The sequence below is a fragment of the Heteronotia binoei genome, chromosome 4, assembly GCF_032191835.1.
Source record: "Heteronotia binoei isolate CCM8104 ecotype False Entrance Well chromosome 4, APGP_CSIRO_Hbin_v1, whole genome shotgun sequence".
NCBI lineage: Eukaryota > Metazoa > Chordata > Lepidosauria > Squamata > Gekkonidae > Heteronotia > Heteronotia binoei.
The window spans coordinates 11,001,243-11,028,890 of NC_083226.1; the positions used below are offsets into that span (position 1 = coordinate 11,001,243).

General features: G+C 47.5%; 1 protein-coding gene across 1 annotated transcript in view; it reads left to right on the top strand.

Annotated features, from left to right (window-relative positions):
* Positions 1–5,019: 5,019 nt before the first annotated feature.
* Positions 5,020–27,648, top strand: part of SUPT20H (SPT20 homolog, SAGA complex component) — a 54,023-nt gene continuing 31,394 nt past the window's right edge. The window contains exons 1-12 of the mRNA XM_060236299.1: positions 5,020–5,117; positions 9,321–9,356; positions 10,535–10,593; positions 12,212–12,278; positions 17,018–17,144; positions 18,734–18,837; positions 20,818–20,934; positions 21,058–21,111; positions 22,558–22,697; positions 22,975–23,131; positions 23,229–23,285; positions 25,405–25,476. Of these exons, the coding sequence (XP_060092282.1) occupies positions 5,115–5,117; positions 9,321–9,356; positions 10,535–10,593; positions 12,212–12,278; positions 17,018–17,144; positions 18,734–18,837; positions 20,818–20,934; positions 21,058–21,111; positions 22,558–22,697; positions 22,975–23,131; positions 23,229–23,285; positions 25,405–25,476 (993 nt within the window). The 5' untranslated portion in view covers positions 5,020–5,114. The remainder of the gene's footprint in view (positions 5,118–9,320; positions 9,357–10,534; positions 10,594–12,211; positions 12,279–17,017; positions 17,145–18,733; positions 18,838–20,817; positions 20,935–21,057; positions 21,112–22,557; positions 22,698–22,974; positions 23,132–23,228; positions 23,286–25,404; positions 25,477–27,648) is intronic.

The following is a 27,648-nucleotide window of genomic DNA, read 5'->3' on the forward strand; positions in this document are numbered from 1 at the left end:
CAGGAGGTAGAGCGGCGAGGAGCGGAGCGGCGCTGAGCTGAGGCGGGCGGGTGTGGCGGGAGAACGGCGAGGCCCCCGAGACAAGGCCCACCGTCGTGCCTGCCCCCTCGGAGGCGTTGGCCTCGGCCGTGCCAGAGATGTCGCCTTTTGGGCTATTGGGAAAACCGATGGGAATAGCCTCTTTTTGGGTTGGAAGGTTAGGAGTGTTCTTACGCAGCTTAAACAGGACGGGGGTCTACTAAAGTGAGGCTTTTGTCATCGTGGTCGCCTGCGTGGAGTGGGGAGCTGTATGGTCACCCTGCCCTGATAGCCCCCGCTTCAGTCTCCTCCATGGCTGGGGTCGCTTGCTCAGCAAAGCCCTCAGCAGAGCTCAGGCGGCGGCGTGCAGAGGGGCAGGCTGAGGCCGGCGAGGAAACGGTGTCCTAGTCAGCGGCTAGCTTTGGGGGAGGATTGCCTGTGGGGACCCATTCCTGTTGCCCAGCGTGGCCAAACTTCTTTGCTGCACATGCCCAGAGAGCCAGTTTGGTGTAGGGGTGAAGTGCGCGGACTCTTATCTGGGAGAACCGGGTTTGATTCCCCACTCCTCCACTTGCGGCTGCTGGAGTGACCTTGGGTCAGCTAGAGCTCTCTTATATGGGAGAACCGGGTTTGATTCCCCACTCCTCCACTTACAGCTGCTGGAATGGCCTTGGGTCAGCCAGAGCTCTCTTATCTGGGAGAACCCGGTTTGATTCCCCCCTCCTTCACTTGCAGCTGCTGGAATGGCCTTGGGTCAGCCATAGCTCTCTTATCTGGGAGAACCGGGTTTGATTCCCCCCTCCTCCACTTGCAGCTGATGGAATGACCTTGGGTCAGCCAGAGCTCTCTTATCTGGGAGAACCGGGTTTGATTCCCCACTCCTCCACTTACAGCTGCTGGAATGACCTTGGGTCAGCCATAGCTCTCTTATCTGGGAGAACCGGGTTTGATTCCCCTCTCCTCCATTTGCAGCTGCTGGAGTGACCTTGGGTCAGCCAGAGCTCTCTTATATGGGAGAACCGGGTTTGATTCCCCACTCCTCCACTTACAGCTGCTGAAATGGCCTTGGGTCAGCCAGAGCTCTCTTATATGGGAGAACCGGATTTGATTCCCCACTCCTCCACTTACAGCTGCTGAAATGGCCTTGGGTCAGCCAGAGCTCTCTTATATGGGAGAACCCGGTTTGATTCCCCCCTCCTCCACTTGCAGCTGCTGGAATGGCCTTGGGTCAGCCATAGCTCTCTTATCTGGGAGAACCGGGTTTAATTCCCCCCTCCTCCACTTGCAGCTGCTGGAGTGGCCTTGGGTCAGCCATAGCTCTCTTATCTGGGAGAACCGGGTTTGATTCCCCACTCCTCCACTTGCAGCTGCTGGAGTAGCCTTGGGTCAGTCATAGCTCTCTTATCTGGGAGAACTGGGTTTGATTCCCCACTCCTCCACTTGCAGCTGCTGAAATGGCCTTGGGTCAGCCAGAGCTCTCTTATCTGGAAGAACCAGGTTTGATTCCCCACTCCTCCACTTGCACCTACTGGAGTGGCCTTGGGTCAGCCAGAGCTCTCTTATCTGGGAGAGCCGGATTTGATTTCCCCCTCCTTCACTTGCAGCTGCTGGAATGGCCTTGGGTCAGCCAGAGCTCTCTTATCTGGGAGAATCCGGTTTGATTTCCCCCTCCTTCACTTGCAGCTGCTGGAATGGCCTTGGGTCAGCCAGAGCTCTCTTATCTGGGAGAACCTGGTTTGATTTCCCCCTCCTTCACTTGCAGCTGCTGGAATGGCCTTGGGTCAGCCATAGCTCTCTTATCTGGGAGAACCGGGTTTGATTCCCCCCTCCTTCACTTGCAGCTGCTGGAATAACCTTGGGTCAGCCAGAGCTCTCTTATCTGGGAGAACCGGGTTTGATTCCCCACTCCTCCACTTACAGCTGCTGGAATGACCTTGGGTCAGCCATAGCTCTCTTATCTGGGAGAACCGGGTTTGATTCTCCACTCCTCCACTTACAGCTGCTGGAATGGCCTTGGGTCAGCCAGAGCTCTCTTATCTGCGAGAACCCGGTTTGATTCCCCCCTCCTCCACTTGCAGCTGCTGGAATGACCTTGGGTCAGCCATAGCTCTCTTATCTGGGAGAACTGGGTTTGATTCCCCCCTTCTCCACTTGCAGCTGCTGGAGTGGCCTTGGGTCTGCCATAGCTCTCTTATCTGGGAGAACCGGGTTTGATTCCCCACTCCTCCACTTGCAGCTGCTGGAGTAGCCTTGGGTCAGTCATAGCTCTCTTATCTGGGAGAACCGAGTTTGATTCCCCACTCCTCCACTTGCACCTGCTGGAATGGCCTTGGGTCAGCCATAGCTCTCTTATCTGGGAGAAGCGGGTTTGATTCCCCACTCTTCCACTTGCACCTGCTAGAATGGCCTTAGGTCAGCCATAGCTCTCTTATCTGGGAGAACCGGGTTTGATTCCCCACTCTTCCACTTGCAGCTGCTGAAATGGCCTTGGGTCAGCCAGAGCTCTCTTATCTGGGAGAACTGGGTTTGATTCCCCACTCCTCCACTTGCACCTGCTGGAATGGCCTTGGGTCAGCTATAGCTCTCTTTTCTGGGAGAACCAGGTTTGATTCCCTACTCCTTCACTTGCAGCTGCTGGAATGGCTTGGGTCAGCCAGAGCTCTCTTATCTGGGAGAACCGGGTTTGATTCCCCACTCCTCCACTTGCAGCTCCTGGAATGACCTTGGGTCAGCCAGAGCTCTCTTATCTGGGAGAACCGGGTTTGATTCTCCACTCCCCCACTTGCAGCTGCTGGTATGGCCTTGGGTCAGCCATAGATCTCTTATCTGGGAGAACCGGCTTGATTCCCCACTTCTCCACTTGCAGCTGCTGGAATGGCCTTGGGTCAGCCAAAGCTCTCGCGGAGTTGTCCTTGAAAGGGCAGCTACTCTGGGAACTCTTTCAGCCTCGGCTACCTCACAGGGTATTTGTTGTGGGGGAGGAAGGTAAAGGAGATTGTAGGCCGCTCTGAGATTCAGAGTGAAGGGTAGGATATGTATCCAATATTTTCTATCTGTTTCTAGCAAGCCAGTTTGGTGTAGTGGTTAAGTGCGCGGACTCTTATCTGGGAGAACCCTGTTTGATTCCCCACTCCTCCACTTGCAGCTGCTGGAATGGTCTTGTGTCAGCCATAGCTCTGGCAGAGGTTGTCCTGGAAAGGGCAGCTGCTGTGAGAGTCCTCTCAGCCCCACCTACCTCACAGGGTGTCTGTTGTAGGGGAGGGAGATAAAGGAGATTGTAGGCTGCTCTGAGACTCTATCCTTGAAAGGGCAGCTGCTGTGAGAGTCCCCTCCAGCCCCACCCACTTCACAAGGTGTCTGTTGTGAGGGAGGAAGGGAAAGGAGATTGTAGGCCTCTCTGAGACTCTGTCCTTGAAAGGGCAGCTGATGTGAGAGACCTCTCAGCCCCACCCCCTCACAGGGTGTCTGTTGTGGGGGAGGAAGGGAAAGGAGATAGTAGGCCGTTCTGAGACTCTGTCCTTGAAAGGGCAGCTGCTGTGAGAGCCCTCTCCAGCCCCACCCACCTCACAGGGTGTCTGTTGTGGGGGAGGAAGGGAAAGGAGATTGTAGGCCTCTCTGAGACTCTGTCCTTGAAAGGGCAGCTGCTGTGAGAGTCCCCTCCAGCCCCACCCACTTCACAAGGTGTCTGTTGTGAGGGAGGAAGGGAAAGGAGATTGTAGGCCATTCTGAGACTCTGTCCTTGAAAGGGCAGCTGCTGTGAGAGCCCTCTCCAGCCCCACCCACCTCACAGGGTGTCTGTTGTGGGGGAGTAAGGGAAAGGAGATTGTAGGCCGCTCTGAGACTCCGTCCTTGAAAGGGCAGCTGATGTGAGAGCCCTCTCAGCCCCACCCACCTTACAGGGTGTCTGTTGTGAGGGAGGAAGGGAAAGGAGATTGTGAGCTGCTCTGAGACTCTTGAGTGGAGGACAGAATATAAATCCAATGTCGTCGTCTTCTTTTATTTCGTCGTCTGTTTTTCCTAATGTGGTTTGCTGTTGCGCGGGGGGAGCCTTGGACCACCTGTTAACATCTGGGTTCAAGCTAAGATTCCTTCTCCTCATGAGCTAAACAGAATATTTCACTGGACAACTACCAACAAACTACATTAATCCCTCGTTCCCATTTTCTTGGTGAATAGTGAGGGAAAAAACGGAATAAAAGCAATAATGTCCTGTCAGAAGTTAACCTTTTGCTGAGAAATGACTGCTGGTAGTCTGGAGAAATATTTTAAAGATCCCACAACTAGCCTAAAGCAGCACTGGGGAGTTCACCCTTTGGAGTCTAGAGAGCATGCACTCCTGGGCAGAATGTGTCACTAGTGGAGAACAGTTACATCTCAAGAGATTTTGACGTTTTAGTACCCCATCTTAGCTTTTGTCGTCTGAAAGGTAATAAAACATTAAATGTAGAAAACAGGTTTTCTACTGAACAAAAGAATGTGTTCTATAGTGTTTGGATAGAAATTGCCCTACTGGCACAGGTAGGACGAGCAGTATATTTGGATATCAATTTAAACTATATTGCTGAAAACACAGAATTCTTTAACCATGTATTTTTAAACAGTTTTTGCAACAATATGTTATGAACAGGTAACACAGCTTGGCATGTACGTATATGACTGTAGTACATGTAAGGATTATGTCGTAGGTTGTCTAAATAGAGGGATTTTCATGCCGCATATTTCAAAGGAGCAAAATTTCTTAAAGTGCATTTAGCTCATTTCAAAAGAATGTGTTTTGTAAGAGCCTTTAAAAAAAAATTTGTTCAGAAATTTCTGATTTTCCCAGATGTGTGATTGAAGAAATCCATATTGGGGAGCAATTCCAAGCGGGTCTGCTCATAAGCAAGCCTCGTGTTATTAACTGGGGCTTACACCCGGAAAAGAACTTAGTCACTGCAAATAAGCTTCTGTATATTAAGCATTTCTTATAAACAATGTCTTATCCTTTTCCCTCCAACTTTAGATTTCGTTCAATATGGACATAACAATGTGACTGTGCTCTTTGCATCAAACACTAAAAAGTTCTTTGGCGTTCTTATCACTGTGCTACAGCAAACATGGTAAGATTTTTCTCATTTTGTTTTGCCAAACCAGCACTTTTGATATACATGCAGGGATACCGAAGGAGGAGCCAGAGGTATTAGCATGTCGGCAATTGGCATTTTTTGCCATTAGATTTTGCTATGTGGAGACAGTTTCTCCAGATGACAGCAGAACCTTTGCTCTGTCTCTAAAAAACAGGAGAAGGGGGTATTGGTATGCACAAGTACCCTTTCTTGATCTGTTTGTTTTTTGTGGCTTCTCCCTTTCCTAATGAACATTGAACAGCAGTATAAGAGAGCCAGTTTGGTGTAGTGGTTAACTGCGCGGACTCTTATCTGGGAGAACCGGGTTTGATTCTCCACTTGCACCCGCTGAGATGGCCTTGGGTCAGCCGTAGCTTTCATAGAAGCTGTCCTTGAAAGGGCAGCTGCTGTAAAAGCACTCTCAGCCCCACTTACCTCACAGGGTGTCTGTTGTGGGGCGGGGGAAGGTAGAGGAGATTTTGACTGCTGTGAGACTCTGAGATTCAGAGTATAGGGCGGGATATAAATCCAAAAAGATCTTCTATTCAACGGTTGTTGGTGGCACCTGTGGCTGCCATGGCACCTGCTGAGAGACAGGACTTGTTCTTGGCTGTCCTCACGCAAATTAAGGGGGTTTGCACAGCTTCATGACTGTAGCAACAGTCGCTGAAGGATCATAAGCGGCCCGGGTTTGTGGTTTCGTTCTCCCTTCAGACTTTCCTTCTTTTCATTCCCTCTCTTTTTCTCTTCATCCTTCTGGGTGTTTTTTTTTCTGTTCCCACTATGCAATGCTTTTGCAAATTGAGGAAGGAGGTATATCGTGTTTGGCATCAGAACATCTATCTGAGTCTTGTCTGTTGCGACTGGCAAAGGCTTCCTAATGTAAGAAAGGCCCTCAGGTGGATATTCTACCTGAGATCCTTTAACTGGATAGGAATCTCTCTTCTTCGGAGGTTTTTAAACAGAGGCCATCGGACGGCAATGCTGATTCTGTGAACTTAGGCAGATCATGAGAAGGAGGGCAGGAAGGGCTGCATCAGTGCTTAGTTCCCATGGCGTTTTCATTCACTTCCAGGAAATGCTGCTTTCTGCTTGGGGTCAAGAAGCCATTTTCTCCAGGCCAGTTTGGCCTGGGAGATCCTGGAGATACGGTGTTTTGTTTCTGTTTTGTTTGCTATCTTCTGGACATGGAGTAGGTGTCACCGGGTGTGTGCTGCGGCGGTATTTGTGAATTTCCTGCATTGTGCAGGGGGTTGGACTAGATGACCCTGAAGATACCTTCCAATTCTATGATTCTGTGCTACTCCTGCCTTAGCAATTGTTAAGTGTCAAGTTTAAGGCTCATCAGGGATCTCATTAATCATAATTTGAAACCATCTTTACCCAGCGTTAAGAACATAAGAGAAGCCATGTTGGATCAGGCCAATGGCCCATCCAGTCCAACACTCTGTGTCACATAAGAACATAAGAGAAGCCATGTTGGATCAGGCCAATGGCCCATCCAGTCCAACACTCTGAGTCACATAAGAACATAAGAGAAGCCATGTTGGATCAGGCCAATGGCCCATCCAGTCCAACACTCTGCGTCACATAAGAACATAAGAGAAGCCATGTTGGATCAGGCCAATGGCCCATCCAGTCCAACACTCTGTGTCACATAAGAACATAAGAGAAGCCATGTTGGATCAGGCCAATGGCCCATCCAGTCCAACACTCTGTGTCACAGAAGAACGTAAGAGAAGCCATGTTGGATCAGGCCAATGGCCCATCCAGTCCAACACTCTGTGTCACATAAGAACGTAAGAGAAGCCATGTTGGATCAGGCCAATGGCCCATCCAGTCCAACACTCTGTGTCACAGAAGAACGTAAGAGAAGCCATGTTGGATCAGGCCAATGGCCCATCCAGTCCAACACTCTGTGTCACAGAAGAACATAAGAGAAGCCATGTTGGATCAGGCCAATGGCCCATCCAGTCCAACACTCTATATCACACAGTGGTCAAATATATATATATATATATATATATATATATATATACACACACACACACACACACACACACATACACACACACACTGTCCACTGATGGACCTCTGCTCCATATTTTTATCTAAACCCCTCTTGAAGGTGGCTATGCTTGTGGCCGCCACCACCTCCTGCGGCAGTGAATTCCACATGTTAATCACCCTTTGGGTGAAGAAGGACTTCCTTTTATCCGTTTTAACCTGCCTGCTCAGCAATTTCATTGAATTCCCTCGAGTTCTTGTATTGTGAAAAAGGGAAAAAAGGACTTCTTTCTCTACTTTCTCCATCCCATGCATAATCTTGTAAACCTCTATCATGTCACCCCGCAGTCGACGTTTCTCCAAGCTAAAGAGCCCCAAGCGTTTAACACCATAATTGTTTTTTGCTTCAGATCATTTTTAAACCAGGATTCTGGTTACCCTGAACAGTCCATTTCAAAGCTGGTATAATATTGAATTACTGAAACTAAACGGGAATTTGCCCCTCCAGCCCTATACAGAGTTATGGTAGTCTAAGCCCACCAAAAGCAATGGGCTTAACCTGGAGTAACTCTGCCTAGGATTGCATTTACAATCCCTTAATCTGCATTGATTTATAGTGTAAAGTTTTTCCACTATATATTGTACTCTCATTTTATTATAACTGCTTTTTTCTCCTTGCAAGTTGTAATATAAACAAGTATTAAGCTAAATATTGACTAATGTAAAATGTAGTCTGGGATAGCGTTGTTGTGAATGATGGGTTACATATAGACCGTTTTCGCACACAGCTTACCTCGCAGTCACAATCCTGTTCCCTCTGCAGCGTCTGTCGGATTTCCCACCATCTGCGCCGGAGTTACAGGAAGTGCCGCGGCTTTTGCGTAGCAAACGTAAACTGGGTTTTAGCGGTTTACGTTTGCTACGCAAAAGCTGCGGCACTTCCTGTATCTTCGGCGCAGATGGTGGGAAATCCGACAGACGCTGCGGAGTGAACAGGATTGTGACTGCGAGGTGAGCTGTGTGCGAAAACGGTTATAATCTGGTCATTAAGGTCAGAAATTACTGCGTTTTACTTCCAGATTCAGAAGTGCGGCTGTAGAGTATTAATGCATTGGCTTGTATTGATAAGAACCATTTATTTGCTGGAGAATCAGGTTGGTGTAGTGGTTAGGAGAGAAGATGATGATACTGGATTTATATCCTGCCCTATACTCTGAATCTCAGAGTGGTCGCAATATCCTTCACCTTCCCCCCCCACACACACACATACACAGCAGACACCCTGTGAGGTAGGTGGGGCTGAGAGAGCTCTCCCAGAAGCTGCCCTTTCAAGGACAACCTCTGCCAGAGCTATGGCTGACCCAAGGCCATTCCAGCAGGTGCAAGTGGAGGAGCGGGGAATCAAACCCGGTTCTCCCAGATAAGAGTCCGCGTACTTAACCACTACACCAAACTAGCTCTCAGGAGAGTGGGCTGTAATTTGGGGAACTGGGTTTGATTCCCCACTCCTCTTCCACTTACAGCTGCTGGGTGACCTTGAGTCAGTCACAAGTTCTCTCAGAGCTGTTCCCTTAAGAGCAGTTCTTGAAGAGCTCTCTCAGCCCCACCCAACTCACAGGGTGTCTGTTGTGGGGAGAGGAAGGCATGGAGATTGTAAGCTGTTCTGAGAGAAGGGGAAAGGAAAGGTCTCCTGTGCAAGCACCAGTCATTTCCGACTCTGGGATGACGTTGCTTTCACAACATTTTCATGGCAGACTTTTTACGGGGTGGTTTGCCGTTGCCTTCCCCAGTCATCTACGCTTCCCCCCAGCAAGCTGGGTTCTCATTTTACCAACCTCGGAAGGATGGAAGGCTGAGTCAACTTCCAGCCCGGCTACCTGAAAACCCAGCTTCCACTAGGGATCGAACTCAGGTTGTGAGCAGAGCTTAATTTGATTTGCTTAATCACCCCATCCTGGCCTAGGCCAAGCTCTGGATTATGTACATCAGATAAAACACAAGTTAAAACATCATAATCTAGTTAAAGTCAAATTTCAAAAAACCTTGATGGTGTCCTGTTAATTGAGTTCTTTTTCCAGACTATCAGAACGTGCTATTAACGAATTCCTATTCCTTAATAGTATCCAGTCATATGATAAAAGTACAAAAATCTGCAGAATCAAATAATATGTTTCTTTCTCACTCTTGCAGCAGCAAGTTTTAGAAATGGCATTGGATCGTGCTGAGGTATGTAGTAAACAGATTTGTCTCAGTATATTTATTTCAAAGACTTAGCATTTCTGATCTTCTAGGCAGCTTAGAACCTCAGGATGACAGCATCTTTGGTGGGGGGGGGGGAATCCTTGCAGGCAGGGGCTTCATGGGGCCACCCTCCTCCTTCCATGCCAATAACGGTGGTGGTTCTGCCAGTTTTGGTGGTTTCCCTGGCACCTTTTCCTGTCAGAAATGGGATTTATAAGAGTGCGGTTGGAACACCACAGCTGCTTCTGCCCCACAACTTCAAAGGAAGCGACTTGGCTTCCTTGTCCTTCCTCCTTGCATGTGGCGTTTATATTTTGAACTCACCAAGTTTGAATCCATTTTAAGGCTGCCGTGGCTTCTTGTCAAGCATCGATGTGTCTCAATAATCAGCCTTTTGTTATTGAATCAAAAGTTGCTTTATTGTAGAAACTCCATAGCTTTGCCAAGGACCGAATCCTTGGAAGTAATGACGTATACAGTTTCAGATAGTTACTTTATAGGTTAACTTCAAAGAATAACCTACAGATGCAATTTGAGTCACGGGTTCAAAGGCTACTGCATAGTATCTCTTTTATTGCTAAGGAATGCAGGCTAATAAAAACATCTCCCTTTCTCACACTTTCTCTAACCTGGCTGTGTGAATCTGGGGGAGAGGCACATTACACCGTTACTAGCAAGGCTAACCTAAACATCCTTGGGCCAGATGGCTTTATTATGCACCCTTCGGTTGTGAAGGCGGGGGAAGCAGGCCAGAGTGGTGTTCTGCTCTATGTCTTGTGGGTAATCATGGCACACAGAAATATGGCACACTTCTGAAGATATCCAAGATCACTTTTTGCTGGAGTTTTACCATTTTAAGCATCGTTTCTAATTGTACAGATGTTTTAATGTTGTTATAATCTACTGTGGGGAGAGCCCATCACTCCCCCAGGTCGGTTCAGGTCTTCGGAGGGTGTTTCCCTCTCCGTCACTTTGGGTGTCACCCATCAGCAGGGTGCAGCATGGTGACCTGCTGTCCTGCTGCAGCCAGATATGTTAGCAAGAGCTTACGTTCAGCACTTTGGGGACTGTGAAAAAGTGGCAAAAAAAGTGTTTCAAATAAATAAAACATTTGCCAGTTCATGGACTTCTCAGTTTGTTTGTGGCCTTTTTTCTTCGCCCAGTATATCATTGAAAGTGCTCGCCAGAGGCCTCCCAAACGGAAATATTTATCCAGCGGAAGGTAGGTTTGTTGTACTGACTACTGCTCTCGAATCTGATCGGTGTTTTTGTGGCGATGATGTTTTGAAGTGATTCGTTTGAATGCTGTTTTAATGTTGTAGGCCGCCCTGAGCCCGCTTGCAGGATAGGGCTGGGCATAAACTGAAAAATTAAATTAAATTAGGAAGTATTTAATGTCCCCCCCCCCACAAAGGGATGGCTAAGTCCAGTAATAAAGAGTCTTGTGGCACTTTCAAGAGTAAAGGCTTGATCGTTTTGAAAGCTGCTGGGAACCAGAAACCCTGAATAGTGTAATGCACTCAAAAGGTAAGGATGGACAAATGCTTTCCTTGCCCTGTTGAACTTGAGAGCACTCACATCAGAATATATTCAGCCGTTTGTTCCTGGAGTATTGCAGCAGCAAAAGCTTCAAAAGAGGACACCAGTAAGAATTGCCAAATTACGGTGTGTGCATTTGATCCTGTCAGACTGGGACTGAGGTGCTGGTTTGGACTTAAGGTGCTAGTTTGCTCACTTCAGAAATCAGTTGTTCCTCCTTACATCTTTAGATACCCTATTCCAGGGGTGGCCAGCAGTAGCTCTCCAGATGTTTTTTGCCTACAACTCCCATCAGCCCCAGCCATTGGCAATGCTGGCTGGGGCTGATGGGAGTTGTAGGCAAAAAACCATCTGGAGAGCTATCGTTGGCCACCCCTGCCCTATTCAGATTCACCAGTGTCACTGTTTCATCAACAGTTACTCCACATAGGAGTGTGATCTCAGTATAAAGTGAGCTGAAACCCCCCCCCCAATAAATACTTGTTAATTCAGCCAAATACAGATAAAAGGATTTGATCTGGCTGCCTATAGCTGAGTCCAAATAAAAGTCAAGGTTTTTTGGCTTTTATTCGGGTTAGCAATACCAAGGAGAGGGTCAGCTAGGGCAGTGGGAGCAGAGAGCTCTGTGCCACCTCGGCTGGTGGGCTCCTCAAACCAGGTCTTTGTGTGGTGGGTAGAGAACTCCCTGCCGCACGCAGACTAGGTTCTGTGCAGCAGTTTAAACCCTTGGGCAGGAGAAGCCTTCTAGCCGGGTCTGTGTGTGACAGGGAGAGAGCTCCCCGCTGCACATAGATCCTGGGGTCAGCTTCTCGTGCTCGGTGGTTTCAATTGCCAGACAGGAGAAGGCTCCCAGCCAAGTCTGTGCTGAAAAAATTTGGCAATGCCGAATATGGGGATTTGGGAATATTGGGAAATACTGATTTTTTTTGTGTATGTGTGTACACTTTTAACTCCATGCCCGCTCCAATGGGACAGTTCACTTTTCTGAATGGATGCTCATGTTATTTGCTCAGCAATATTAACAGAAAAAAAAATGAGGCTTCAGTTTGTCATGGCCCCCCACACACACATACACTCTTACTGTCCCCGTGCTGCTTTTTGTACATCCTGCGTGTGTCTGGCAAATGAACATAACTCTTTTGTGTCTGACAAAGTGACGTCTGGCTCGGAAAAGCGTCTGCCGCTGCAAATTTTAGTCTTCAGGGCAGTCCTAAGTCTCTTTGTTGTTAATGCTTCTTGTTTTATCGTGGCTTAAATAATATTTGCTCTAATGTTTTGTGTGTTCTTCTTTTCGGTTTTAGAAAATCCGTATTTCAGAAATTGTATGAACTGTACCTAGAAGAATGTGACAAGGAGCCTGAAATAAAGGTAAGAAAGAGTATTTATCTGGCACCCACCCCCATTCTCTCTGCCTGGTGATCAGGATTGTCCCATGTGGCACTCAGTTGTCAGAGACAGTTTAGTCGTCTCTTTTCTGCCTGAATGCAACAGTGTCAGATTGACGCGATCAGTTGAGTCTTTGCTGGGGAGGGAAATGGGCACTCTTTTCTTGGCTATGGCTCTTGCAAGCCAGCAGGCCCCTCTTTAAATCCCCTTGCTGGGAAAGGACCAGTCGTCAGGGACTTGGCTCACATATTGGGGCTTTCAGCCAGATAAGCAATCTCAGTGTTTTTATTTCCTTATAGATTGTGGTAAGAGCCCCAGTTGTGATAGACCATGTCAAACTCCTGGTTCTTTACACTGAACAAAATATTTTATAATTTGAAATATCCAGAGACAGCTGGTAAGAAGAACATGAGAAAGTGCTAGTGTAGAATTATGAAGAGCTGTTATTGTGATATGATTTCGTATCATGTCCTGTAAGCCGCCCTGAGCCTGCCTTGGCGGGGAGGGCAGAGTATAAATAAAAATTTACTTACTTACTTACTCTGGTCAGGTGAGAATGAATTGAATATGGTCAGCTGTGTTTTCCGTTCTTCGGGAATTCAGGTGTTGGAGGGTTTTTTATTAACTTGGGAACACTTGTGAGAGATTTGTGGGATTTTTGAAAATAGCCTTTATGGGGACCAGTTAAAATGTCATCTGTCAAGGGAAGACGCCGTGAAACTGTTGCATTACAGAATATTAGGAAGTTTAGTGGCGTCGCCCAAGAGCTTAATTGGAACTTGGAGTTCCTTTAGTTTTTTCAGCCTAATGAAAATCAGAATGGGTGTGAGCAGCTGCGACTGTCTCTGTATTTTTCTCAGTTGCATTTGAATTTGACCTTCCTACGCCCGCCATGTGCTTCCTGAATCTCAGGGACTCGTGACACCATCGTTGGTTTGTTTTTTTCATACCACATCTATAAATGTCTGCCCAGCAAGGACCGACTACCAAGCATCCGATGAAGTGGCCTCTAGTCTACAAAAGCTTAAGCTAGAATAAAAATAAGTTGGTCTTTAAGGTGCCACAAGATTCTTGCCTATGAAAGAAGTCAGTTTTTGAGTTCTTGAGTTTTTCAGACTGGATATTGAAAAGGACATTTATTTTATTGACTTCTTATACGCCCTGACTTTCCTCTACAGTGGGGACCTAAGGCAGCGTACATCGCTCTCCTCATTTTATCTTCGCACCAACCCTGTGAGGTGAGATTAGGCTGAGAGAGTGTGAATAGCCCCAGGGCACCCAGCATGCTTCCATGGCATGATGGGATTTGAACACAAGTCTCCCAAATACTAGTTTTAGTCACCATATCTCACTGGCTCTCATAAAACAGAAAAGTAAGGCATGCAATATTCAGCCTGATGGAAAAGGCCCTCTGCCCGTAGCTTGCCCCAAAAAGTTTTTGTAGCCTGCAGGCAGAGAACACAGTTCTCCTCTACCCCTCAAATTTTGATTTGATGAAGAATTCTGGAAGCTCAAAATCTTTCTCACTGCTTTGTAAAAGCATTGGCAGACGATTCAACAAGAAATTTCAAGGATTTGGGGATATGAATTCAAGAAGGTAGCAGAGACTTGTTTATTGGGATTACAAATAGAAAATTTTCCAAAAGAAGATAGAACTTTGATCTGGTACTTGCTTTCAGTGGCTAAGACATTGTATGCGCAGTTATGGAAGTAAGAAAAAATACCAGAAAAATGGGATTGGATTGTAAAAGTTATAACATGGAGTGAGATAGATAGTATTATTATTATTATTATTACTATTACTAAACTAACAAGAATCTTAAGAGACTATGATTTGGAAGTGTATGAAAAGGAGTGGGAAAAGTTTAGATGTTATGTAGAAGAAGAATGGAATATAAAAGGATATTGGACAATTTTTTAATAATGATCAAGTACTAGAAAAAAGTAGAATACGAATATAGGTTCTTATGGTTTAAGGGTACCTTTAAATGTTAGTATTTTAAGTATATAACTTCGGGGGGAGTCAAGTAATGGGGGGAGTGGGGATTAGAAAATAGCATATGGGATAGATAAAAAGAAGGTATTAATGGATATGGTTACCATATGTTATCAATAAAATTGTGTTTTCAAAAAAAAAAATCTTTCTCACTACTTTGTGATATTTGGTGGCGGAGGAAAGCGCCGTCAAGTCACAGCTGACTTACGGCAAGAGATGTTCAGGGGTGATTCGCCATTGGCTACCTCCATAACCCTCGGAATACTAACCAGGGCGGGCCCTGCTAGCGCCCAAGAGCTGATGTGATTGGACTAGCCTGGGCTGTGACATTTGAGCTGACCTTCATAGAAAGGGCTGCAGAGAGGCTTCCAAATTAAATGGGAAAAACGGCAAAAACCGTAAAGCATCTCCTGATTGGAAAAAAGCAGCTTAATTATCTTTAAAAGCTTACCTGATGGTTTGTTGAACTAAGCGGGCTGTCTCCTCTTGGCTTTTCCAGCGGTGAAAGAGGGAGGAGGGGTGCTAGCTCTGGGTGGGGAAGTACCTGGAGATTTTGGGGATGGAGCCTGAGGAGGGAAGGGACTTGGTGGGATTCAGTGCCATGGAGTCCACCTTATGAAGTGGCCATTTTCTCCAGGTTAACTGATCTCTCTCACTTGGAGCTCCGGTATAATAGTGGGAGATCGCTGGCCGCTACTTAGAGATTAGCAACCCTGGGAAGGCGGTTTCTTGACCATTGGAAAAGGTTTACTGTGAGGAAGAAGAAGAAGAAATTGGACTTATATCCCACGCTATACTCTGACTCTCAGAGTCTCAGAACGGCTCACAATCTCCTTTCCCTTCCTCCCCCTCAACAGACACCCTGTGTGGTAGGTGGGGCTGAGAGAGCTCTTACAGCAGTTGTCCTTTCAAGGACAACTCCTGCGAGAGCTATGGCTGACCCAAGGTCATTCCAGCAGCTGAAAGGGGAGGAGTAGGGAATCAAACCCGGTTCTCCCAGATAAGAGAGCTGTGGCTGACCCAAAGTCATTCCAGCAGCTGCAAGTGGAGGAGTGGGGAATCAAACCCGGTTCTCCCAGATAAGAGAGCTCTGGCTGACCCAAAGTCATTCCAGCAGCTGCAAGTGGAGGAGTGGGGAATCAAACCCGGTTCTCCCAGATAAGAGAGCTATGGCTGACCCAAAGTCATTCCAGCAGCTGCAAGTGGAGGAGTGGGGAATCAAACCCGGTTCTCCCAGATAAGAGAGCTGTGGCTGACCCAAAGTCATTCCAGCAGGTGCAAGTGGAGGAGTGGGGAATCAAACCCGGTTCTCCCAGATAAGAGAGCTCTGGCTGACCCAAGGCCATTCCAGCAGGTGCAAGTGGAGGAGTGGGGAAACAAACCCGGTTCTCCCAGATAAGAGAGCTCTGGCTGACCCAAGGTCATTCCAGCAGCTGCAAGTGGAGGAGTGGGGGAAACAAACCCGGTTCTCCCAGATAAGAGCTATGGCTGACCCAAAGTCATTCCAGCAGGTGCAAGTGGAGGAGTGGGGAATCAAACCTGGTTCTCCCAGATAAGAGAGCTCTAGCTGACCCAAGGCCATTCCAGCAGCTGAAAGTGGAGGAGTGGGGAATCAAATCTGGTTCTCCCAGATAAGAGCTATGGCTGACCCAAAGTCATTCCAGCAGGTGCAAGTGGAGGAGTGGGGAATCAAACCTGGTTCTCCCAGATAAGAGAGCTCTGGCTGACCCAAGGTCATTCCAGCAGCTGCAAGTGGAGGAGTGGGGAATCAAACCCAGTTCTCCCAGATAAGAGCTATGGCTGACCCAAAGTCATTCCAGCAGGTGCAAGTGGAGGAGTGGGGAATCAAACCTAGTTCTCCCAGATAAGAGAGTTCTGGCTGACCCAAGGCCATTCCAGCAGCTGCAAGTGGAGGAGTGGGGAATCAAACCTGGTTCTCCCAGATAAGAGCTATGGCTGACCCAAAGTCATTCCAGCAGGTGCAAGTGGAGGAGTGGGGAATCAAACCTGGTTCTCCCAGATAAGAGAGCTCTGGCTGACCCAAGGTCATTCCAGCAGCTGAAAGTGGAGGAATGGGGAATCAAACCCGGTTCTCCCAGATAAGAGCTATGGCAGACCCAAAGTCATTCCAGCAGGTGCAAGTGGAGGAGTGGGGAATCAAACCTGGTTCTCCCAGATAAGAGAGCTCTGGCTGACCCAAGGTCATTCCAGCAGCTGCAAGTGGAGAATCAAACCTAGTTCTCTCAGATAAGAGAGCTATGGCTGACCCAAGGCCATTCCAGCAGGTGCAAGTGGAGGAGTGGGGAATCAAACCCGGTTCTCCCAGATAAGAGAGCTCTGGCTGACCCAAGGTCATTCCAGCAGCTGCAAGTGGAGGAGTGGAGAATCAAACCTAGTTCTCTCAGATAAGAGAGCTATGGCAGACCCAAGGTCATTCCAGCAGCTGCAAGTGGAGGAGTGGGGAATCAAACCTGGTTCTCCCAGAGAAGAGTCCGTGCACTTAACCACTGCACCAAACTGGATCTTGGGATCCCTGTGAACAAAGCCACATTGGGGTATTGGATGGGCTTTTGCAGAAAAGCTAGTAAGATACAGCCCAGGTTTCTGTTACCCTGACAAGTGGAATGCCACAGTGGCTCCCAGTAAGAAAGCAATGGCAGGTAGCTCTTAATATGGTCAGTTGCTTGGTTTGTCGTTTTCATGAGTGCTGCCTGTTTTAAAGCAGAAGCTGAGACGGAATGTGAACTTGCTGGAGAAGCTAGTGATGCAAGAGGCGTTGTCGTGCCTGGTGGTGAACCTGTATCCAGGAAATGAAGGTTACTCACTGATGCTCCGGGGGAAGAATGGCTCAGGTAAAGTCTTCGTGGTGGAGATGCAGGCCTCAGAGTTGCGCCGTCCACCATGCAGTGCTTTGGGAAGGCTGCCTGGGACACTTGCAGTGGGGCTAATTTTATTTTGTGCCATTTCTGTCTTCAGCTTGGAGCAAAACTATAAAAAGACAGTTGATGGAAAATGTACATTTTCTACACAGTATGCAGTCTTCTCCCCGGCAAGTTGTTCTCATTCCGCATCACAGATTCAAAAGCAAGATCAGTCCTGCCATTCTCTAGATAACTTATATCCATAAAATAAGAGTCCCTCATGTGGTGTCTGTGGGGGCCTTGGTGGGTCCACTGAAACCCACTGGAGAGCCAGTTTGATGTAGTGGTTAAGTGTGCGGACTCTTATATGGGAGAACCGGGTTTGATTCCCCCCTCCTCCACTTGCAGCTGCTGGAATGGCCTTGGCTCAGCCAGAGCTCTCTTATCTGGGAGAACCGGGTTTGATTCCCCACTCCTCCACTTGCACCTGCTGGAATGGCCTTGGGTCAGCCATAGCTCTCTTATCTGGGAGAACTGGGTTTGATTCCCCCCCCTCCTCCACTTGCACCTTCTGGAATGGCCTTGGGTTAGCCAGAGCTCTCTTATCTGGGAGAATCAGGTTTGATTCCCTGCTCCTCCACTTGCAGCTGCTGGAATGGCCTTGGGTCATCCATAGCTCTCTTATCTGAGAGAACCGGGTTTGATTCCCCACTCCTCCACTTGCAGCTGCTGGAATGGCCTTGGGTCAACCATAGCTCTCTTATCTGAGAGAATCGGGTTTGATTCCCCACTCCTCCACTTGCAGCTGCTGGAATGGCCTTGGTCAGCCATAGCTCTGGCAGAGGTTGTCCTTGAAAGGACAGCTGCTGTGAGAGCCTTCTCAGCCCCACCCACCTCACAGGGTGTCTGTTGTGGGGGAGGAAGGGAATGGAGATTGTAGGCCGCTCTGAGACTCTGTCCTTGAAAGGGCAGTTGCTGTGAGAGCCCTCTCAGCCCCACCCACCTCACAGGGTGTCTGTTGTTGGGGGAGGAAGGGAAAGGAGATTGCCAGTTGCTCTGAGACTGTTCGGAGTGGAGGGCGGGATATAAATCCAATATTTTCTTCTTTCTTCATGCATGCCAAGTGTTTCTGGACATTGAGTGGGGCTTTTTGCCCAGCAAGGCTTCTGACTGGCGATTGGAGATTTGATTGGCTGTGCAGATTTAAAAACAAAACAAAACATGACTTTGGCGGTAGCAGCCAATACATCACAGCTATCTTCAATGTGCAACTGAAGGTAACCTGCAGAAGCCATTTTGTGGCTGGCTTCACCTTGTGTGGTAGCCATTTTGTGTCTTCATGTATGACACTGTCAGCATTCCAAAGGTGCCCACAGGCTCAAAAGTTTGTGGACCCCTGATCTAAAACATTCTTAGCTTGCCTGTCTTTGGGTTAAGGAGGTCTCTGATGTCGTAAAATCACAGTTTTATATGCCACATGTGCAGCACTGAGTCAGTATTAGTTTGTTTGCTGAACAAAATGGCTCCAAAATGTTTTGTCTTAACAGGTTTTTGCTGAAAATGTTCTGGTTTCCTTGCAGATTCAGAAACCATTCGGCTTTCCTACGAAGAGGGAGAATTGCTTGAATATTTGGATAATGAGGAGCTTCCCCCTATCTTAGTTGATCTCCTGGAAAAATCTCAGGTTTGAAAGATTTTGCAAGGGATTGTACGTAGAGAGTGGCTCGTGCTGGTGGTAGTGACGGTGTGAAGTTGCCTCTGTCCCTCCCCCCCTTCCTCTTCTGACCAGCGTATGTAGTCAAAATGACAGTTGGTGGACAAAACCAAATTGTTTCAGGGAATTTTTTTTTTTTTAAGGTCACAGTTTTGATAAGTACAGTATAGTAAGTGGCCACTTGTTTGTGTAAGTTCAGTTCTGACACATCAGACCATGATGAAGGAAGTTTCACAGAAGGAAGCGATGTCTGAATTGACAGCTTGTTCTTAGCAACCCCGTTTTCCCTCCCGAAGGCCACTACGGCATGAAAACGGGAAAAGGAATTCTTACATGGTGGTTTTTTCTTTTTTCCTCAAGGAGGCGAGGTTGTTTTGTGTTGGATTTGGTCCTGCCTTCTGTCCCAAGGGGGGCAAATTTTTTTCCTGCGGGTTGTGATCTTTTCTTTGGCTTCCGGATGTCAGTGAAGCCAGAGAAAGGGTCCTGTTACCTTTTTCTTTTTTAAAAAAAACTGACAGAAAACTAGTGAAAACATATTGCAGTAGAGAGCGTGTATGTCTAGGAGGACGTTACTGTGTACCAGACCAGTAAACCTAAGAAGTGTGCATGCACAGCAAAGTTTATGCTCCAAATTAAACTGGGGAAGAATTAAAAAGTCCAGCGGCACCTATAAGACCAACAAAGCCAGTGGGTAGTCACAAAATTTGCTTATACGTCTTAAGCTGGTGAAGAACCAGCATTTTCTGAGTAGAATTCTACTCAGAATTCTAGCTGACTTAAGGCAGAAAGACTGCTGGGAGCTACGGGAAGGCCCCTTCTAGAAAAATCTCCTAGCTACGGGAAGGCCCCTTCTAGAAAAATCTCCTAGCTACGGGAAGGCCCCTTCTAGAAAAATCTCCTAGCTACGGGAAGGCCCCTTCTCCTAGAAAAATCTCCTAGCTACGGGAAGGCCCCTTCTCCTAGAAAAATCTCCTAGCTACGGGAAGGCCCCTTCTCCTAGAAAAATCTCCTAGCTACGGGAAGGCCCCTTCTAGAAAAATCTCCTAGCTACGGGAAGGCCCCTTCTCCTAGAAAAATCTCCTAGCTACGGGAAGGCCCCTTCTCCTAGAAAAATCTCCTAGCTACGGGAAGGCCCCTTCTCCTAGAAAAATCTCCTAGCTACGGGAAGGCCCCTTCTAGAAAAATCTCCTAGCTACGGGAAGGCCCCTTCTCCTAGAAAAATCTCCTAGCTACGGGAAGGCCCCTTCTCCTAGAAAAATCTCCTAGCTACGGGAAGGCCCCTTCTCCTAGAAAAATCTCCTAGCTATGGGAAGGCCCCATCTCTTAGAAAAATCTCCTAACTATGGGAAGGCCCCTTCTCCTGTCTTCTGGTTCAGGAAGGCAGGGCCTAGCCTGGTGAATGACCTCCGTAGGGTGGAAAGGAGCAGTATGCTGAGAGGACAGAAGCAAAGTTAAGTTAGCCCTGGTTTTGCCTGTTGAATGCTTGGAAGGTCAGACCTTGATTTCTTAAGTTAATGGAAACCATGGTTTGGCTTTTGTAAACCGAGGAGTAATTTTACTAACTGATGGGTGGGTCGTGACAAAATGTTTCTGATCCTGGGAAGTCAGTATTAATAGAAATATGCCCATGTATGCTGCGAGTATTAATAGAATAAAAAATACATCATTCAGAAGGGAGCATTTTGCTGTCTTAAAATGCTGAGATACCAAAAAGTTTGTAGTATGCTACAAGCATGTAAGCATACAGCTCTCAAGGAAGCCACGAGGGCCCTCAGCTTGCAAGACCTGAGCAAAGCTGTTAACGATAGGATGCTTCAGAGGTCATTAATTCATACGGTCACCATAAAACAGAAGCCACTTAGCAGTTCACACGCACACAAAATGTACAATAAGTCTTACATTAGCATCCTTGGCCTACTCATAAATATACATTTGCTTGCATTTAAACAGATTAATATTTTCCATTGCGGCTGCGTCATAACAGAAATACGTGACTATCGTCAGTCTGGTAATCTGAAATCTGCAACGTATCAAAGCAGGCATGTCCTTCTGCGCCCAACAATGCAGGTGAGCACTTCAGATTTCCCCAAATTCTCATGGGTTTAAAAGCAAATGAACCCCAGTGCATCAGTTGAAACACTGTTTTTAAAAGTAATAAAAGGGTTGCCTTTTTTTTTTCTCTTCCCCCAGACCTTGATTTGCGACGTGCATTCCATTACAAGTGACAACCATAAATGGACACAGGTAACTGATGTGGCGGCATTTTGGGTGGCCGTAGGGAGTTGCCTTTAATCTGTTGATGTTCCAGCCTATCCCTCTAACAATTTCTAACTCTAATAAGAACATAAGAACATAAGAGAAGCCATGTTAGATCAGGCCAATGGCCCATCCAGTCCAACATTCTGTGTCACACAGCGGCCAAATATATATATATATATATATATACACACACACACACACACACACACTGTGGCTAATAGCCACTGATGGACCTCTGCTCCATATTTTTATCTAACCCCTTCTTGAAGGTGGCTATGCTTGTGGACGCCACCACCTCCTGTGGCAGTGAATTCCACATGTTAATCACCCTTTGGGTGAAGAAGTACTTCCTTTTATCCGTTTTAACCTGTCTGCTCAGCAATTTCATCGAATGCCCACGAGTTCTTGTATTGTGAGAAAGGGAGAAAAGTACTTCTTTCTCTACTTTCTCCATCCCATGCATTATCTTGTAAACTTCTATCATGTCACCCCTCAGTCGACGTTTCTCCAAGCTAAAGAGCCCTAAGCGTTTCAACCTTTCTTCATAGGGAAGGTGTTCCAGCCCTTTAACCTCAGGAAAGACCAGCACTGCATAGGGTTGCTTGTTGCCAAGGTAGTAAACACAAAGGAGGTCTTCTTTTTACCAAAAGAAATCCCCTTATGTAAAGATGAGCAGGGGGAAACTTACACAGGGACCATTCCGCAAGACAGAATCAGGGCTGTCCCTGGCTGCCGCTTGAACATGCCAAACAGAATGTCCGGACACCCGTGACAGAAAAGCCTTGGAGACAGATAAAGAACAAAGGAGTAAGAGGCTAATATGGCCTTTTGTAGATTAGAAACAGTGTAATTAATATCGACACGGTGCAAGAAGTGTTCTGGAATGGGAAGAATGCCTACTAACCAAATACAGAAGATACACAGTATTTACTCAAATGCAAGACTAGGGTTTTCCCCCCAAGTCTTCTATAAAAAGGGGGAGGGGAGGGTATTTGTCTCAAATTCACACACAATTTACCGTTATGGCCAATAATAAGACAATTTTTTTCAGTATGACATGTTTAGGGTGAGTGGTCTTCCGTTCAAGGTTGTCTCCTTTTTAAATATGGTATTTCAAAGGTGAGTAAATCAGTTGGAGATAACAATGTGTATATGAAACTTGTAATCCCTATTATGGTTGTTTTGATGAAAGCAATATATGTGGGTTAAATACAATTATATTTGAATGGTTTTTCTTGTTATGCAATTGGATATAGAAGCTGGTTCACATGCTGAAGAGAATGACAGGAATAATATTTTGCTCGCACAATCTGGTCCCATGCATTTACAGGCTTTCTAGAAAGCCCAGTGGCCTTCGCCGGGGCTTTCTCCAAATTAAATGTGCAAAGAGGTTGCTTGCCATTTCAGAAGTCTCCTGTGTTTGTTTTCAAGGAAGATAAACTCTTACTGGAAAGCCAACTTATCCTGGCGACAGCGGAGCCCCTCTGCCTGGATCCTTCCATTGCTGTCACCTGCACGGCCAACAGACTCCTGTATAACAAGCAGAAAATGAACACTCGGCCCATGAAACGGTACTGGAAGATAATAACCCATGCTGTTTAGAGAACGGTTGATGGCATTAAGGAGGAAAAATACTTATTCGCTGATAAGATTTTAACCAATTTTAAAAATCCGTAAGAAATTTCCTGTGAATTGGTGCCAAGGGGAGGGGGACCCTTAAAACTCAGGGAGGTTGGAATAAAGGACATGGTGACTGTTTTTCTGCTGCGCAGAACTGCCCCTTAGGTGGATGTGGGCCTGCACAGATGTGCTTCCTGATGGTTCCGTTAATCTCCGAATGTCTTGCAGATGTTTCAGAAGATATTCTCGATCGGCTCTGAATAGGCAGCACGAGGTGTCCCATTGCCCGACTCCACCCCAACTCAGTTTGCTTGACTATTTGCAAAAGAGGAAGGAGAGGAAAGGAGCCCAGCAGTACGACCTCAAAGTTTCCAAAGCAGGAAACGTAGGCATATGTTTTGGAAAACTTCATACTGCAGTTTGTACAAATGCATGCGCTTATCCAAGGAACTATGTCATTGCTCTGCTGTTTTTGTTTTCAGTGCGTAGATATGTGGAAGCAGAATCCTTGCCACTTGGCTGTGCCGTCGGAAGTAGATGTAAGTTTGCAATACCCTTTTTAAGTTTGCAAGGTTTTTTTCCCTGTTAGTTTCTCCAGTTATCATTAAAATAGTGTCATGGTCTTAGAACGGATCTGTATTGGACGTAAAAATGAATCTTGTTATTTGGATTGGTCTGTTGAAATAATTGAAAATCCTGTTAAAGGCTACGGTAAATAAATGTCTGGAAGGGGCGGAATCAGTCAAGACGAGTGTAAAAAGAGCCAGCCTGGCATAGCATGGAGAACCCCCACCCATTTTGAGCCTCTTGGAATTCAAACATGAGGTAGTGGGCACAACTGTAACATGTCCCTCATGGGATCTGGAGCCCAACCACAAAATGAGAGGCACACGCAAGGGAAGGGTGAATGAAGGGGACAAGAGAAGATCAGCATGAGTGTTAGCTGCCGCCAAAACGTTATTTTAATGTGCACAGACCTCCAGTGGCCAATCAGAAGCCTTGCTGAACAAAAGCCCCTCCCAGCCCCACCCACTTTCTGAAGACATTTGGTGCGGATGCTAGGAAAGACGTTGGCAGGTGCCAAGGCACCCACAAGCACTGCACTGGGGACCCCTGGCATGTCAGAATGAGATCTGGGCGACTCGGAAATCCCAACTCTGCCCTGGGAGCTTGCTGGGGTGGACCTTGAGTGGGTCACATGCTCTCAGCCTCACCTACTTTACAGGGTGGTTGTTGTGAGGACAAAATGGAGGAGACAATAATGTAAGCTACCTTGGGTCTCTAATGGGGAGAAAAGGAAAAAGGAAGGAAGGAAAGGTCCCCTGTGCAAGCACCGCTCGTTTCCAACTCTGGGGTGACGTCGCTTTCACAGCGTTTTCACAGCAGACTTTTATGGGGTGTTTTGCCATTGCCTTCCCCAGTCACCTACACTTTCCCCCCAGCAAGCTGGGTGCTCATTTACTGACCTCGGAAGGATGGAAGGCTGAGTCAACCTCGAGCTGGCTACCTGAAAATCCAGCTACCGCCGGGGATCAGGTCGTGAGCAGAGCTTTGGACTGCAGTACTGCAGCTTTAACACTCTGCGCCACGGGGCTCTTACGGGGAGAAAGGTGGGGTATAAATTGAGTTAATAAAAAATAAAAAGAGGACTGAAAACCAGTGGATTGGATTCAGCCTCACATGATTGGAAGGCACTCACCTGAGCTGGTCTTCTCCCAGCAGCCCCTCCTCCACCTCAGAAACAGTCGCTTTGAGAGCTACAGGGGGAATTGGGCAGAATCCCCACTTGCCTTTTCCCCCATCAGAGCAAGCATTGCTCTGAGGATTGCCTTGTTAGGTGGGGCGAGGGTTTTGCCAGATCCCTGCACCTCACTGCGGAGGATTTGCAGGGCATGCAGAAGGGGGGAAGCAAGGAAGATCCACTGGCGCAGACTCCTTCTGTTCAGCATGTTTCGTTCCACGTTGTGCCACAGTTGTTTCATGCCTTTCTTAGGAGATCTCCTCCTCCTCTATGGGAATGATCAGTACGGTTCTGAGGTCTCAAAACTAGCAGGACCCCCGTCCCCCGCCCCATCATGGTGGTAGAAAAATGCCACCAAGTCGCAGCTGACGTACGGTAACTTGTCATGGGGTTTTCAAGGCAAGAGAGGAACAGAGGTGGCTCGCCGTTGCCTGTCTCTGCATAGCAACCCTGGAGTTCCTTGCTGGTCTCCCAATCCAAGTACAACTTAGGGCCACCCCTGCTTGGTTTCTGTGCTTGGGCAAGCTCAGATTAGCCCAGGCCTTCCAAGTAAGAGTGCCCTCATCCCACTCTGGAGGTAGACCCGGATAGGTAGCCGCGTTAGCCTGTCTGTAGCAGTAGAAAAGAGCGAGCGTCCAGAAAGACTGGCAACATTTGTGGCAGGGGAGGAGCTTAAGGTGCTACTGGGCTCTTGCTCTTTTCTATACACCATACTCTGGGGGGGATTTTTTTTTGGGGGGGGGGAGGTTTAAATCATGGAATTGAGCTGAATGCGGTTTTTTAAAAGGCTGCAAGGCAGCTGCCTTTCTTCATCCATCTCTGTGGTTCCCGTTCCTGATTCTGAATGTTTAACAGCAGTCCTTGATGCCGTTTGCTGTGCTCCTTTTTAAACGCACTGTTCCCTGATGTTTCCGAAGGTGGAAAAATATGCCAAAGTGGAAAAATCTATCAAGCCCGATGACTCTCAGCCAAGCGTCTGGCCGGCACACGTGAGTAAAGGCAGACTCTCCTCGTGAATCTTCTCTGCCCTTCAGAGGCCTCTAGTTTCAAGAGAAGAGAACATGAGGACAATCAGTACTTGAGTGTGTTTGGGTCATTAAGGGGAGATCCTAAGAATAGCTACCAAAAAAAAAAAAAGGCATATTGAGGCAGGGGAAGTGAGCGTTCAGATCTTCCCTTTGGTCTTTTGGATTCTCCAGAGAGTGCCTTGCCAGCAGGTCTGGTTGGGAGAATGGAAAACCGTTTCAATGTGATGCCTTTTCCAGTTCATGACCCAGTCCTCCAGGAGGCTCTGACCATGGATAGTCCATTGAACTGCCGGGGCAGATTCGTGAGGATAAGTCTGATCGTTTTCATTGAAACAAAACAGTTGCGCAGAATAGATGAACTAGGCTGTTCTTTCACGGCACGGGAAGTGCCGCCTGCTGTACTAGTGCAGTCGTCATTATCTTCAGCCTGGGCCAAACGGTACAGCCGAGGGAGAGGGAGAGCAGCGACTGAAGTCACCACCATACATTGGAGGCTGTAAAGTTTCTCAGGTTCAGTCATTCGTCAAGGTAGCAAGAAAGGGGTCCCGTAAGGCTTTGCTAAACACGAAGGTGTTTAGAGGAGGAACAGGCCTGCATGTCGTGTTCAGCTATAAGCAGATAAGATGAACTAGTCCTCTGAAGCAGAGGACATCTTGGGTGTTTCTAACTGTCCTATCAGGGAGGCAGGAAGTAAACCTCTTCCTGTGGTATGGAAATGCCCACTCTTCAGTTCCTTTCCTGCCTCAATAGGGAGAGCAGCATTACATTATTCCGTTACGAAATATCTTTTTTCTTCTATTTCTTTGGTTTTATTCTTCCTCTTTCAAGCCTTATTCAATTTATGCACCAGCCTTTTATTTTTTTATCATACTAGTGCTCCATTCCTCTTTCCTCCTTCGGCTCTTCTCCTTTCTTTCCCTCCCCCCACTCCTTTCCTTCACCGAAGGGGGAATTGGCTTAGTGGCAGCTACTGCCGTGAAATGCTAGCCATCGAGTGAAGAACGGCGCAGACACGAGACGACTTCGTGGGCGATAATGCTGGCTCCAGCATCCAGCCCACGGCCATGGGAGCAGGATCCGGAGCTGACATGTCCTCTCAGCTTGTAGATGTCTCCAGCAGCGTGTCCCACGTGGGTGAAGCACGACTGCACGGCACAAAGCGGTGCGATTCATTTTTGGTACAAGATGAACTGCTCTGCTCCTGCCAGTCGGCTGGGAGCATCATCTTAGACCTGTGGTTTCAGCATGCAAGGAGCCTCTCTGCCTTCAGGACTTCACACCTCTTTACAAATGGGGCCCAGTGCCAGTCTCCAGGTGGGAGACGCCTCTTCAGAGTGGTTTCTGTCGGAGCAAGCTCTGCTTCACCCACCACCCAAGACCTGTGGAGCGGTAATGTACCCAGCACTGGAGTTCTCTCGCCATTAAATTAATGGAGATGCTTAAGCAGACAGCGAGGGCAGAGATTTTTAATGCTTGCCATTGAGCAATTGAGGGGCCAGGTCTGTTCATCCAGGCCATTCCTCTTCCCTACCTCGCCAGTCCTTGCGTTTCAGAGATGCCTCGGGGCATACCAGGTCATTGCACCACGTGGGATTGGGGGCAGTCATGGAGGGGACTCTGATGCAGGGCGGGAAATGCCCTATAACCCAGACTTAGAGCAGACAGAAGAAAGGGAATGTATAACAGATGAGGAAATTGAAGACATTAACGTCCCCGAGCCGTCAGTGTGTTTCTTCACAGCTGGTGACCAACTAGTAGCGCTGAGCATCCATGAGACCTCAACTGAGGAGGAATCTCCTGGTTCTGATATCAATCCCAGAAACAAAACGGTGGGAGACAGGGAGTGAGTACCTTCCTCAACGCAGTGCTTCCACAAAGGTCTTGCCATTCCCCCAGTTTTTTTTAATGTCAACTCAGGGTTGAATGGGCTAAGCCCAATCCCAGTCAGCAGTTTCCCAGTTTCATTTAAAAACAACAGGATTTACCTGATTTTGCCGGTGAGATGTTACAGGTGCCACTGGCAGAGGCCCCCATCGCAGCCTTACAGCCTTTTGGTCTCCTTTCCAAGGATGCCCATGGCTCCGTTGGACAAAAAGATCGACACGGCACTTAAGAGGGCACATGAGGCTACAG